The sequence below is a fragment of the Cyanistes caeruleus genome, chromosome 1, assembly GCF_971803275.1.
Source record: "Cyanistes caeruleus chromosome 1, bCyaCae1.hap1.1, whole genome shotgun sequence".
Classification (NCBI taxonomy): Eukaryota; Metazoa; Chordata; class Aves; order Passeriformes; family Paridae; genus Cyanistes; species Cyanistes caeruleus.
This window is the reverse complement of record NC_141701.1, coordinates 21,922,196-21,937,135: the sequence shown is the minus strand read 5'-3', so window position 1 is coordinate 21,937,135 and position 14,940 is coordinate 21,922,196. Positions and strand designations below refer to the sequence as shown.

Genomic DNA, 14,940 nt, shown 5'->3' with positions numbered 1-14,940 from the left:
CAATTTGCAGTAAAAACACAATTTACAAAAGCATAAAGAATGCAGCAATAGTGATGCTCTAGTCTTGTTTGTTCTTTTACTTTTCAGCACCACCAAAGTTTCTTCAGCCATTTTTATCTGATAAGAACATGCCATCTGAACTAGAATACATGATAGTTTCCTTTGATGAGCCTCATGTATATCTTCGTCAGTGGAACGATGAGTCAGTGTTCCAGGAGATCCAGTTTTCGACTCAAGCTGACTGTAAACTTCTGGAGTGTCGAAATGTGACCATGCAGAGTGTTGTGAAACCTTTCAAAATCTGGGGGCAGATTGCTGTTTCCAGCAGCACAGCAGGAAGGCTGTTCGACTGCACGATAATGGTTGACCCTGTTTTCATCAGCTTTGGCCAATATGCACTTCATTCTCTAAATACAGCAATTCAAGCTTGGCAACAGGTATGCAAATACAACAATGAGAAAAAAATAGCTACCTATTGTGTTTAATTTAATAGCAAATTAGAATATCAACTACTTTCATTAAAAGTATTTCAAGGGGTAAAAGCCCTAACTGACACTGAAAATTTGTTTTCCTAATAAACATGAATTCTGTGATAGCAATGAAAATTAAGAAAAAAATATATAAAGGTAAATGTAGCCAGAACGGCCTGAGTTTCAGTGAAACTACATGGATTTATATCAGAATAATCAAAACCCTGGTCTTGAAATGCAAAATATTCCATTAATTTATGAAAAGGTGAGTGCTGCATGGTACATCAGCTCAGCTCAGTCTGAGCAACAGCACATATTGTTTCCAGCTACTACTTCCATCCTTATTGAAGTTCAACACTAGTTTCACATTACATTCTGTGCAAGCAGCATTAATGGCTGAATCCAGTCCCAGGATAAGAAACTTGCTTCTGCAATGACCCCTCAAAGGCCTGTAATTCCCTTACTCCACTATAGCCTTGAAATCAAATCATTCTCTTCATCTGCCTGAAGACCTATGTGGAGCCTGGGAATTAATTACCTATCATGGCACTAGAATAACAAAGCCCCCAAAAAAGGATAAAACATCTGTTTTATATCAAAAAATTCTTTTTTAAGGGCATTCCATGGTTTTCTTGTTGCAAAAGGACATTCATAAAACAAGATCTAGTGTGATTTAAATCTTCACAGCTGGCTCAAATATCAATGTGAACAAAAATCTTTGTAGCTCCAATTTCTGTTTTTTGTCATATTTTGAACAATGCTTTTAATAAAAAACAAACATAGAAAGTATAAGAGAGTCCTTGGTAGGCTGTTTAAACCCAAAATATTTCTGACTTAGTACTAGTCCCTCATCTAAGACATGTGTGGCAACTACTGCAAAATGGCCTTCAGAAAGGTCAGTTTCCTCTTAGGATGGGGGGAAAAAAAGATCTCTCAGACATAACTATACATATAAATAAAATATGGTGCATAAATATTTAAATGTTTTAAACCACATCACAGTGTGAATGACTGACTGACTACTCTGTGCCTTGAAGGAATATTCTGAGTTCAAAAAAATGGAATTGTATATTTGATTAAGTAAAGCCATATGTCGCATGGTATATTGCTGACAGGTACATTCTATGAATAGTTGGTACTGATTTATACATGGATTTGGCAATGTTAACATGAGCCACAGGAGGATATACTTCTGTAATTGTTGCTGTAATTTTCTCGTTTCCTCCCATGTCAGGGGTACTTGCCACCATGTTCTGATGTGGTGGGTACCTAGCCCAGAGTGTTTGAGATTAAAAACTTGCATCGCTTTGAAATTAGGGAATAGTTAACACGCAAGTGGGTTCAAAATGGCTTATTAAATTAATTGTTGCCAAGATGTTTTTTATGTGACTTTATCTCCAGTTTGAGGGGGTTGGCATGCCCTGAATGGGGAGGGAATACATTTCCCAATAATAAGCATTGTTTGATGTTTGCTGTTCACACAAAATGCAATATAAATGCTAGAACTAGAAGCATGAATTTAATAACTGGGAAGAGTTATTTGGATTCTCCACATATTTTTAACTGGGTTAAAATCTGCAACAAATGATGTTGGAGTCAGTTGACAGACAGATGAAGCATGAAACAATTTGGCCATGCACCTTTAGGTCAGGAGTTCAAAATTAACAGAAGCCTCTGTCAGTGTCTTTGTTTCCTAGATATGGACTGATTGCTGTTGGAGGGATTTTTGTTGTCATTATTATTTTTGGTTGTTTTGTCGTTGTTGTTGTTTTTTGGGGGTTTTTTTAATTAAGTTACGGTGAACATTTTGAAAGTACAATAAGCCTAAAAAATACCAGGCTTTATATTTCTCAGTCACATGCTGAAAATCTGAGAGGATTAACACTTTTTAAAAACAGTTTCCCCTCTTGACATATTTCACTGTCTAATCTGAAATCCCTGTTTAACTACAAGCAGTAACTGGCTAATGCATATCTAAATACAAAGCTAGAGTAATGGGGTTAATAATTAGACCTGGACAAGGAACTTCAATATTTTTATTAATTTAGTGTTATTATTTAATAATAACACAAAGACTATCAAGTGGGATAGAAAATGCATGTCTTCTGTGAATATACTTTGGTGGAGTGTGTGGTATTTTTTTCCCTTTATTTGGGCATTTAAGCCTTCATGAATTTACAGCCTTAGTGCTTTGAGGTATCTAGAGACAGAGAGTCAGCTGAGAAAACAGCTCCCCAGGTATGGTACAAAGTGTTATTTCTGGGAAAAAGCTTTTCCTTTGTGGTCTGATATTGCAACTGTTTTCCCAAATTCTTCAGAAGTTAGAAAAGCTCCTGGTTAAACCTGTTTTAGACCACTAGAACCTCTTTTCCTCAAGGTCTGCATGGTGCTTAACCTTTCCATTGGCAGCTCTGTAAGTTTTCTTAATGGGCTGGGATCAGTCAAAGTGACATCCTTGATCACAGTAGTTTCCCCATCTTTCTATAATAAGGACAAAGAACAAAGGGAAAAGGACACAGAAGGTTTCTAGCTGATAATGCTGACATTACTATGAGAGTGGAGTTTAAAGAATCATAAGGAAACTGTTCCATTCTCTTAGAGGGGCTTCAAGGGAGATAAATTGCAGAAGACTTTCTGAGAAAAAAAAAAAATTAGTAGGTGATAGAGTGTGTGTCTGTGTGTGTACTTGAGACTGAGAGAAAATTCTTGCACAAGTCTTCAGTAGCTTGTGAAGCAAAATGAAAATAACTTTGTACATATAAAGAGGCCTAGGCTTTTATGGTGTGGGTTTTTTCCAGATCCAGAAATGCTTTGAAATAGCTGTGAGCTGAGACACAAGCAAAAAGTCCTGAGACAGGGAAAGCCTGGTGACAAGTATTATGTGGGATGTTTTCCCCTCTTTCTGAATAGAATTCACAAAATACTTGAAAGACCAATAAAGGAGAGACACTTTCCAGGCCTCTCTGAGGAAAAAGAACAGCTGAAAAATGATCTAAAGAGGGGCAGGAAATTGTCCCCCAGAAACTGACCCTAATCTGTGTCTGATTCAGACTGTTAATCTTTTGCTGATGCATTTGATTTGCTGTTTTAATTCAGAGAGGGATTTTTTTTCTAGTCCACGCTTAGGTGTTTTCAGCTCCTGGAGTCATCAGTCAGCCCTTCAACATCATTGCCACACAAATAGCCTGGTTCTATTTGGTGTTATTATGCCTGGTTTCTCTAGACATTCTTTTATCAATCAAAATTTCCTCACTCCATCCTTTTGCTGACTCTTTTTTTTTTTCCCCCCACTCCTTTTCTACTTACTCAGAAGCTTCTACTGTCAGACTTTAGCAGCAATGTAGGATCCAGTTCCCTCTGATGGGTACAGGGTGCTGCTGCAGATCCCCAAGGACAAAGAAGCATGGGTGTCCAGTGCATAGTTGCCACACTAAGCTAAAGCATCCTCAAAACTTCCTTGATGTTCCTTTAGTCATGTGTTGTTATCAAGACTGGAGGCGTCAGTAGCTTTCTCTTAAGACTGGCAGCACAGAGCAATGCCCTGTTATGCAAATCTTGGTGTTCTCTTGGTTAAAACTTTGGAACTCTTATAAAATGGAGCCTAATATACCTCCTTCACTTAACTTTGAAAACTATTGTTGTTAAAAGCATTGGATTCTAGTAGCAAATCTAGCTTTCACGACTAATGATTAATGGCACTCATTCATCAGCATCAAAATGTGTGCAAATAATTCCTGATAGGATAACATTCCCCAAGCAGAATTTAGAAGTTCTATGCATGCCAAAAACTCACTGGATTCTCTTTCCCCTCTGGGAAATACAAAAACCTACAGTTTTTCTTTACTTTGTTGAAACTAAGTTAGCTAGTAAGGTAAAAAGAAGGAAGTTCAACATCTTAGTGTTCTTTCAATATCTGTGTAATCAGCTAGAAAATGTATTGGAGTGAAAAGAAAAAGCTTTTCTTAAATTCCCCTGGGATTGTGTATAGGTTTGACTCTAACAACATGCTGAGCTCTGTGGATAGGAAATCCTCCCTTTTAAAAAGAACATTTTGCAAAGCTGTAACAGGAAAATATATATATTTGCGGTAGACTTATGGGTATGTGGGTATGGCAGCTTGACAGTAAAAAGTCATAGATCCTGCACTAGAAAATGCCAAAATAAACTCTGCACTCTGAAGGGACACTGTAAACATCAGCCTTTAGCACACTCAGATCTGCTACTGAACATGATACAGATATAGTGCTCTGTAATGAGCTTTGCTGCTTGGAAGAAGTGTAGTTTTGGTTATCCTCACCTGACTCCTGTTTCACAAAAGATACCTGATCTTATGCAGAAGAAGTAATGAGATTTGGGAAGAAGTTTTAATCTAAATATTCTCATGCTGAAATATTCCTAGGGTGAATAATATTTGCACAAACACCCCCAGGCAATCATTCTGACACTCAGTTACCAAAGGAATTACAACCTGCCTTGATTGAGGACAAAGAGGCAACAGGCACAAACTAAAACACAGGAAGCATCATGAAACATCTGATCATCATAAAAACATCTTTACTGTGAGGGTGATCAGTTGCTGGAACTTACCCAGGAGTCTCCTTCTTTGGAGATATTTAAAAGCTCCTGTATGGGATCCTGTGCAGCTTGCTCTAGGAGAAGCTGCTGTAGCAGGGGCATTGGGCTGGGTGACCTGCAGAGGTCCCTTCTAGCCCCAGATATCCTGTGATTCTGCCTGTAGATTCACCTTAGGTTCTTCTGGACTAAACAGTAGTGAATGTATATTCAAGGATGCTAAGCTGGACATACCTTGCACACTTCTCAGAAAAACTTCCACGTGCATCACCCAGCAACGTGCTACAAGCAGTGTACCAAACTGGTTTTCAAGGATAACTAAGGCTGCATAGGAATCTATGAGGAAATATTTCTTGCTTGGTCTCTGAATTTTTGCAGGCACATTGTTATCAAAGAGCTAAGGGATCTGTATGATTAGACACAGGGAAGGTGGTAGCTTTGTAATGTCCATTTAGAAGGTCCACTGAGAGAACAAGAGGGGAAGCAGAATCATGGAGGTTCCATGAGTTAGAGAAAGCATCATGGGAAGAAAGGATGAGAAATGAGTAGCTGAGCTATGATGTGAAGAGGGAAACCAATCAACAGAAAAATATTGTCATGGAAGCATGCAAGAGAAGATAGGTCAACAAGACGTAGCAAAAACCACAAGAAATTGCATATTTTGTGTTAGAACCATTAAATTGTATAAAGGCTGTCCAAATGTTGGTTTCTTTGAGTAACTGTCGCAGTTGCTAGATAGCTGCTTGTCAGTGGAAGGTGCCCGCCCACTAGTGACTAGGGCAGAGATATATGAGAGATGATCTCCAAATCAAATTGGCAGTCACATTTTGACCTCTCCCATAGAGGGGATTATAATTTGTGCCTTCAGGGATAGAAGACCTGTAGCTGTGGCAATTTTTATGACTATCATATAGTCTCATTGTGTCAACAGAGTGACAAGCAGCCAGACAAAAAGCAGAAAGAGAGGGATGGAAAGATGTTGGAGAAAAGATATTGCAAAATCTAAAATACTTTTTAAACCTGTGATTTATTTTTTTTGCCTATTAAATGGCATGATGCATTTTCAAAGTAGCCTCATGGAGCTGTGAAAATACTCTACTCATGTCTCTTTTTTTTTCCTTTAGTTGTCTTTTCAAGTGATGTGGTATCAGGAAGAAGGGAATCTTCTGCTGATCCACAGCAATATTTCAAAGTAGAAGCAGAAGCTGGGGAAGAGGAACTGTAAATTTGTTGGCCTGAGCACTCAGTTGTCAAGCAATAAGAAACCTCTTTATGCCTCTCTGCTCAGCCTGTTGTACCCTGTCTGCCCTATGTAATGTCATTTCCTATAGAATTTAATGTTGTTGAAGTTTTTACCCAAATTAGAAAATTTAGTTTCATTGTAGTTTTAAATCTTTAAGATTTGCATTACGGAAACATAAAGTAAAATATTTTAAGTCTCAGGATGTATTTTGTCAGCCCAGAAACTAGATTTTGGAGAGATTACTATGAGACCAAAGCTAAGGGAAGAGATCTTGCATTTCTGTGTTGTAACAGTCGCCACTGGGCAGGCAGCTGCCAAATGTCCTGCAACTGACTGATTCTTACTGGCTTTCATATCCCTTTTTTCCTTTCAGAACCGATGCCCCGAGGCAGAGGAGTTTGTCTTCAGCCATTTCGTGATCTGTAATGACACCCAGGAGACGCTGAGGTTTGGCCAGGTGGATACTGATGAGAATATTTTGCTGGCTACTCTCCACAGCCACCAGTACAGCTGGCGCTCGCACAAGTCCCCACAGGTATGTCAGAAACAGCCCTTCCAGCATTTGCTGAAGCTGATGGTGGCTTTATGCAATGATTCTTTGGTTTTCTCTGTGGTATCAACTATCTCTAAAGCTCCAGTTCCTTCAGGAGTCACACACTGGAGCTGCAACACAGAGAAAAGGTAAACAAAGTGTGAGAAAAGCCAGAAGTCTTTAAAAGTTACTCAAGGGTAGAATTGGATGTGCACTTTTTGTAAAATGAAGCAGTTGTGTGAAGCTTCTGAAAAAAGGAAAGACAGCTTGCCAGGTTTCTATAACTAAATGATCCGTGTTTTCTGAGATGTACATTAGAGGCTTGGGGAATTTTTTTAACCAATTGTTTTTACCAGAAGCATCTGTTCACTGAAATGGTTTGCAGAACAGGGTCAAACTGGACAAAGCTCTCAAGTTAGTGTTTGCCTTAAAAAGATTTGAAAATGTCAGAAACACCCCACTTACATAGTTTAAATAATGCAGTTGTTGGGTTATTGGATTTTTTGTTTAAAGGATAAACACTGAAACTGAAATTAAATACTTTTAAACTATCATTGGGAAGTATTTCAATAAAACTGTAGAATAATTTTAGTTGGAAAGACCTTTAAAATCACTGAGTGATTTTAAACCAGTACTGCCAAGTCTACCACTAGACCATGTCCCTAAGTGCCACATCCACACATCTTTTAAAGACTTTCAGGGATGGTGACTCAGCCATTCCCTGGGCAGCCTGTTCCAATGCTTGACAGCCCTTACCATGAGGCAACTTTTCCTAATATCCAATCTAAACCTTCCTGGCACAATTTGAGGCCATTTCCTCTTGTCCTATTACTTGTTACTTGGGAGAGGAGACCAGCACTTGGGTGGTGGTGAAAAACAGACTTCTCATCTTAATTCAAGACAGGACAAGAACTTAAATCTAATTTTAAAAGTGTTTATGAAACAGCAAACCCATTCCTTCTCTTTTCTTAGTATATACCCAGCTCCTGCTGAGTAGGAAACTACAAACCCGTGCCACCCCATTTGCTGAGCAGTAGTCCTGCCCTGAAAATTACTAAAATTTCAACAGGTCTGAGGAGGAACGTAGTGAATGGGAGTTCCTAACGCCTTTAGAGCCCTAGGAAATACCAGTCTTAGCATGTGAGAAAGAAGGCAAATTTTGAATAGTAATTCTAAACAGGAGTTGTGCCCACTTTCACTGCTGACAAGTTTCAAGTTACACTGGAAGGCAGAGATGGCAAATTTACTGTGGTTTTCATTCACATGTCAGCTGATGGATATGCAAAACTACTGAATTTTACATGAATGTGGTAATCTGTGCAGAGCAAAATCTGCCAGAGTAAACAATTGCAGTTGACACTGAAGTCAGGGCATAAGTTAAGAGGAAGCCAAGCTAATAAAGGGCCATCTTAGCCCAGCAACAGAGGAGCTGTTATAAAAAGTGTGTGCTGGTGTAATAGTGACAGAGAGTGGGTTTTGGAGACTTTGAAACTCTGGAATACTGTGTGTCCCTTTCCATGTTTTAAAAAAAGATATGTTTTCTCATACACGCAAAATGCCTGTGATACCCCATCCCACGGGCGAGCAAACCATGTGGTGACTGCGCTCTGTGCAGCTGGGCACGTGCCAGGGTGTGAGACAGGATCCCCACTCATCACAGGATTACAGGTGTTGTAATTCCCTTTGGTTGTGTGAGGAAGAAAGCTAGCTAAGTGTAACCTATATTTCATAACCAATTATCACTTGCATTTGTAGCAACCATCCAAAATTACATTTAAACCTTTTCATAAATACATGGAAGAAGAAAGAAATATTTAAAGCAATGTAAATAATACCAGAACTAAGTAAGGCTTTTCTCCTAAAAATTTGTTACATCCATTTTCTGGTTACTTACATTAAATTATTCAGTTGTGAGAATCTTCATTTTAGATGTAGTTCTGAGTATGGTGTTGTAGTGGTTTAGAAATATAGAAATAATTATTCAGTAATGGTGCAAAAAGGAAAGAGTTTTAAAAATTATCACAAGCAAGTGAAAAGTTGAAGAGTTAAAATGACATCTTATTACTGATACTTTCTCTTAATTGCAAATGAACTGCCAAAAACCACCATCAGAATATATGGCATTAGACATCCAGCACCTGGAAAACTTACACTGTGCTTTCAGTCACAGGCTTGAGCACTGCAAAACGTTTTCATGGCTGCTATGTAAGTTTCTTACTAAATGAAAAGCAAAAGTGCAGGATGAAAGGCGGAAAAGTCCATCAGAAAACCAAATCACACTTAAGGGAGTGGGTGAGGTGACAGTGGAAGCTTCAGATTCATTTTCCAGATATTCATTCTTCAGCTAACAGTTGGTGATGTCAAAGGGTTTCCCCATTCTGTTTTGCTCTGATCAGATTTAGATTCACTGAAAAATTGGGCTGATAAAAAGTCAGCAGTGTCGTGATGGATTCCCAGATCCCAGGAGTTGGCAAAGCTAACAGCTGACTCCTGACTCAACCACACTGCTGGCCAGCAGGCTCTTCTAGTAGGGAGGTTATACTTCCCTTGTCCCAACCTTTGGAATAATTTCAAGATGATTTTTGCTCTCTTAACATTTTTGAACAGCCATGTCTTGCCGGGAAATTTAGAGACTAAAAAACAGCACTGAGGTAATTTCACGGAAACTATATGGGAGCACAGGCTTTCTATGCACAGTTGAGATAGAAACAAATTTCCTTTACAATAGTCTTGTAAAGAGAGAACCTTGGCATTCCCCTGTAAGCCTATTCATTTGGTTATTGCCAATACAAGTCATTGTAAATACAGCATTCAGAATGGCAGTTCATCTAACCAGTACAATCCTTAGTCATTTTAAATCATGCAAAACAAGTTTGTTTAAATATTATTACAAATGTTGTCATGTACATCTTTTTAATGATTAATACAAATCCTTGAAATGAAAACAACAACTCAATCGAGGCATCAGGTTGTCCCTGTTATACTATGGCACTTTTCTAATTGTTTCCATGCAAAACTATCTAGCAGCTTGTTATCCAAAGGTCAGAATAATGCCCAAGCAAGGACAAACCCTCTGAGTGTCATATTCATGGAATGCTAGATGACTTCATAGTTATGAAATTATTTCATTTCTCATGATAATTCCTGACTTGCCAAGTTAGTGAATTTTAAGAACTCTGAGAGCAGATTGTAAGATAAATGTGAAATAATCCATACTTCTGGAGTCAGGGACTTCCCTCCAGGCATTAGTTCATACTTGACTTACTTGACTTACTCTTGGGGATAAAATGAGTTAGGACAAGGTCTTAGATACCACATTCTCTTACTGGGAAAGAAAACCAACTTGCACAACTTTGGCTGGCTCATGTTTCTTGTTACACAGGCACTAAGAAGCAGCGGTTGCCATGAAATACTTTATTTAACCTCTGCAAAATGTTTTTTTAGTATGGCAAGGCAGTTCAGTTAAATGAAAATAAATAGTTTTAAAAGGATTGTATTTCTTTTACATTCACATCAATAAAATTCTCCATTTTTCTTTTGCTAATTAAGCATAGAGATGCAGCAATTGTCCTTCTAAATTATCTAACACAATTAAATATATATACACCTAAAATGCTTTTTTTAGCTGATAGTTTTATAATGTTTTATTTACATTTAGAATTACTTTTATTGTTAATGAAACTATAGGCTCAAATTAACATAATTAAAACTATTTTATGTTGTGAAAACAGCTATAGCACACCAAGGATTTGGATTTATCAGCTCTTGATGGTGTCCCTCCAACTGTTTGGCTTAACTTAAAGCTCCTTGCTTCCTTCATTTTTTCTCTGCCCAGATCCTTTACATTTCAGGGAACCTAACCTTCCCCTTTTAACTTTCACTCTGATTCCTGCAAGTCTCGCTAGTTTGGCTAGTATTTCAGTAATAAGCCTGAGGTCCAATGCTCACTTTTCTTCGTGACTCTGTCCCCCTCATTTTCCTCAGATTTCATGAGGTTTTGGCCCCCCCTTAAGGATAAGACACCCCCAACTATATAGTCCCTTTCCCAATTGGGGTAGGTCCAAAACTGATGGTATTTGGAGCTTTATGCAATTCTATCTAAAGCTGCCAGATTTTGTGAGTTCCTTTTGCAGATTTTAATGAAAGTTAGAGGTCTGTTAGATATCATTAAAAGGGAAGAGAAGATACATCATTGCTGTGCTCTACAGACAACACTGGCTCCTACGTTATTATTGGATCCAGTCTGCACTCCTTATCTTGATCTTCACATTGTTTTGTGGGATGGGCCCCAGTTACATCAAAAGTCATGTTTGTCTCCAAGGCAGCTGTGTTTTTTAGATGAACTGGAGCATATGATACATAGGGTGAAACTCTGAAGTTAGAAGAGATCAGATCTTCCTAGTAGTTTACTCAGAGTTAAGGAATTCTGTCTTGCAAGACAGTAGGCAGCAATTGGAGGGTCTCACTAGGGAACACAGCAAATGTAAAAACCAGATATCCATGTGAGAGTCCCCTGAATGTATTCTGCAGAGATTGTTTTCTTATGAACAGACAACAGAAATTGTCTATAATGTGCTAGTTATTACTAGTTGTTTTCCCCACACTCAAACTTGAGCAGAGTCCTCTGAGGAAGCATAGACTGAGGGATTTAAGTTTATTTGTGTGCTTTTGAGCAAAACATAATGTTGCATAGTAGAAGTTTTTAGAAGCAGCAGCTCTCAAACCTTTCTGTAGTCTCCTTCCAGGGTTACAGTAAAAGTTACCCATTTTTATCATCTTTAACTTTAAACAGCAGATATACTGGATTAAAATCAGTTCCTGTGTTGAATGGCTCAATGACTTCAATGAGAATGTGGTTATAAATAAAAGGTATTTCTTTCTTATCAAAGTAAGTAAATATGCCTGAAACTCTGTAATTTTATTGCTACTTAAATAGAATTTGAGGGAAAATATATCTATCACTTTTCTGATCATACACTTACAAAGTCTTGAGTAGATATTCGTACCGGTTAGTACGTTATTAATACTTTCACTAGAACACATTTAGAATTTTTCTTATTTCAAATAGTATGTCTGTGAACACAAATTCTAAATTTTATAAACTTACTTTTTAAAGGTTACTGTAGTTTTACAAATAGTAAATTTGCTATTTAAGAATCTCCTTCTCATTCTCCTACCAAGAAAAAGACTGAAGCCAAATTTTGATTCATGTTGCAGCAGGATCACAGTTTGTTGTTATTTACTTGTTTCAGTTCTTTCAGATACTGGGTTATAGAATGTGTAAAATTATATGTACTGCTCTGTGGGTTCAAACTTAGAAACTGTAACTTATATATTAGTTATTATTTTGAGTATTTTCCCATTTTACTTTTCAGGAATATTACAGGTTCTCTGAACAATCTCTTGTACTTTACATAATCCTCCCCAGGTCATTAGAGAACAACATCAGGCAAAAAAAGTTGTATGTTATTTTATGCTGTTCAAATTGTGAGAAGAGTGCTATTGCTTTTTTGGGGAAACTGCATTCTAAATCAATGCTTATACTATGTAATTGAATTTCTAGATAATATCTGGGGCAGATAAGGATTAATATTATCCATGAACACTCATCATTTGGTTGCTGTTCCTTAGCCAAAAGACTTTTCTGCAGGGTGAGTTTGTATCTGTGAGGTTCAGGTCTGCTTTGCAGGTAATGTTGAGGTTCACAACACCCTGAGGGGTCAGAGGTTATCTGCCAAGTGTGACCTTTCGTCTACTAGCCAGCTTGGGGGTGATGAAAATTGCCTTCTTCCATGCTCTGTGCTGGATTTCTGTCCTACAAGGGCCGATGGCATAGAACTGGCCAGATCTCCCAGGTCACATGAGAAAATGAAGCCAAAGTGAAGTTCAGGCTGTTTTGGTGGCCACTGCCACCAAATAAGTATTTCATTCACTATTTTTCCAAATTTTGGGTGGTTTTATTTTTGTAAATCTTAATCCTAGTCAAGAGCTACCTTGTATTGTGAAAACACAGTAAAAAATACAAATCAAGCTTCTCCTTTAATTTTTCAATTAAAATTTCTTTAGCTTCAAGTCTTAGAATTCATCTCCCATCTCCAGAGCTACATTTCCTCTATGCTGCTGCATTGTCACAACTTTTATTTTACTATCTTCTATATTTTAAAATAACAACTGCTTCCACACCGTTAACTAGGTCTTTACTTGATTCTTCCCAAACTCTCAGATTTCATAGCAATTACCCTTGTTCCCTTAGAAAAAACATTTTCTAGTTTCACATGGAAGATAAATACAACCTAAAGAACTGTGGTGAAACCAAGTTAAATCTGGTGAATCTGCAAGCAGAGTAGAAATCAAATTTGCATCACTGAGCATTTTGAGGGCTCAAGCTTTAAATTACTTGTACAGTTGGAAATTGATGCCTTTTCTGAACAGGCTAAATTCTCAGTCTCACTTTTAATCCTCCATTTTAGTCCTCATTCTTTGTCATATGACACACAGGTTTATTTACTCAGATCATATCCTTCACTCACACATCTAGCTGAAAACCTAAGTAAGTTTTGAGGAGCACATAGAAACATTCTGTGAAGAGGCATGATAAAGGTATTCTTTATTTTAAAGATAAAGCTTTTCTAGCCATTTGCTCCAGTAAGAGCTGCTTCATCTTAATCTGCTTCCCTTGAAGTAATTTCTATTCCTCTCAAAGCAGAAATCCATAATGGCTAAGAATTGCAAATCCAAACCCCAGCCAAGTCTAGTCAAAATAAAACACTCTGGGTTATCTGCTGGTATATTTCCCTGACAGAAAATGCAGAAATCAAATATTTACATGAATGAGTGCCTATCTTCATGTATACAATAGATAGTCTGTTTCAATTCTCTCTAAGCAGCAAATTTTTGCTTATCACTGGATTGTATTTCTTAGAATGCTTTGAAGTCCATTTTTTTGTACCTTAATGCAATGACTTCTCTTTTCTCCTAATATATGTCCCATACCTAGCTATATTTGTTGAACTTTTTTTTGAACAGACTGCCTAAAAAATTCCTAGAATTAGCATAAAATTTGGTAAATGGAAGAGTTAGCAGCGGTTATTGCAAATCTTTAGTATCAAGTCACTTTGATAACTGTTTGGTCAGAGGAAGGTGCAAATAACACCAACATTTTGGGTTAAATCCCTGTATGGGCCATTCACTTAAGAGCTTGGCTTGATGATCCTTGTGAATTTCCTTCCAGTTTGGAAAATTCTGTGAATCTGTAAATCTGTTTTCTGCTAAAGTCGTGTTAATGTCTGATTACTTAGTTCTCTAAAATTACTGCCATTTTTATTTCCTGCCATATATCTCTGCATCACTTAGTGTCATTTGCTGATTATTTCTAGCCATCTTTTCCAGAAATCTCACATTTAAATAACTTAATCATCCATCTTTTTTGTTTTCATGGAATGCAGTTTCTTGGCTCAAAAGTAAACTTACACAGCACCCAATTCTTATAATGTTAGGTCATTAATACAAATATATTAGATATCTTTAAAGTAAATTATGAAGGCTGTATCTTTCACATTTACCAGTATACAAATTGTATGTTTGTAAAATAAGAAAACGTCAATATATGGTAATAGCTCTTCTTTATTTTTCTTTCTGAACCTTGACGTTAAATGCAGACTAATCTGTACACAGAAAATTAGTAAGGCAGCATTTGGGAGCTGATAACTGCTCAGGGAAAGCTGACAGCATATTCCTTGAGAACATTTAGCTCGTGAGCAAAGCTGTTTATACAGGGTGGGAGACATCCTAATGTTGTAGCTACATGTAATTACTAATCGTCAATTATGGCATTAACGTGACATCTATCTTTGGAGCACACAGTATTTTGTGGGCCTGCTAGCCAAGACTGACCACTTAAGTACCTTCTCTCATTATTTGGCTGTCATTTCCAGCTACTATTCTCTCCAAAGTAAACAGTGTTCTTGTTTCTACTAATTTTCATATGTGATGAGATTTATTCCCAGCTGCCTCTGTAAGAAACTGAACAGATTCCAGCCACTGCAATTGGATTTTTTGTTGCTTTCTTTTTCCTTTTCTTTAACTAATACTTCAGAATCGAAGTGACATGTTTGTTTATGAGT

The 14,940-nt window shown here is 37.4% G+C and overlaps 1 protein-coding gene across 7 annotated transcripts in view; it reads left to right on the top strand.

Moving 5' to 3' along the window:
* Window positions 1-14,940, top strand: part of VPS13B (vacuolar protein sorting 13 homolog B) — a 418,409-nt gene that overhangs the window by 364,557 nt on the left and 38,912 nt on the right. For all 7 annotated transcript variants that reach the window (XM_086881610.1, XM_086881633.1, XM_086881628.1 and 4 more), the window contains exons 42-43: window positions 88-437; window positions 6,659-6,820. In XM_086881610.1, coding sequence (XP_086737736.1) covers window positions 88-437; window positions 6,659-6,820 — 512 coding nt within the window. The remainder of the gene's footprint in view (window positions 1-87; window positions 438-6,658; window positions 6,821-14,940) is intronic.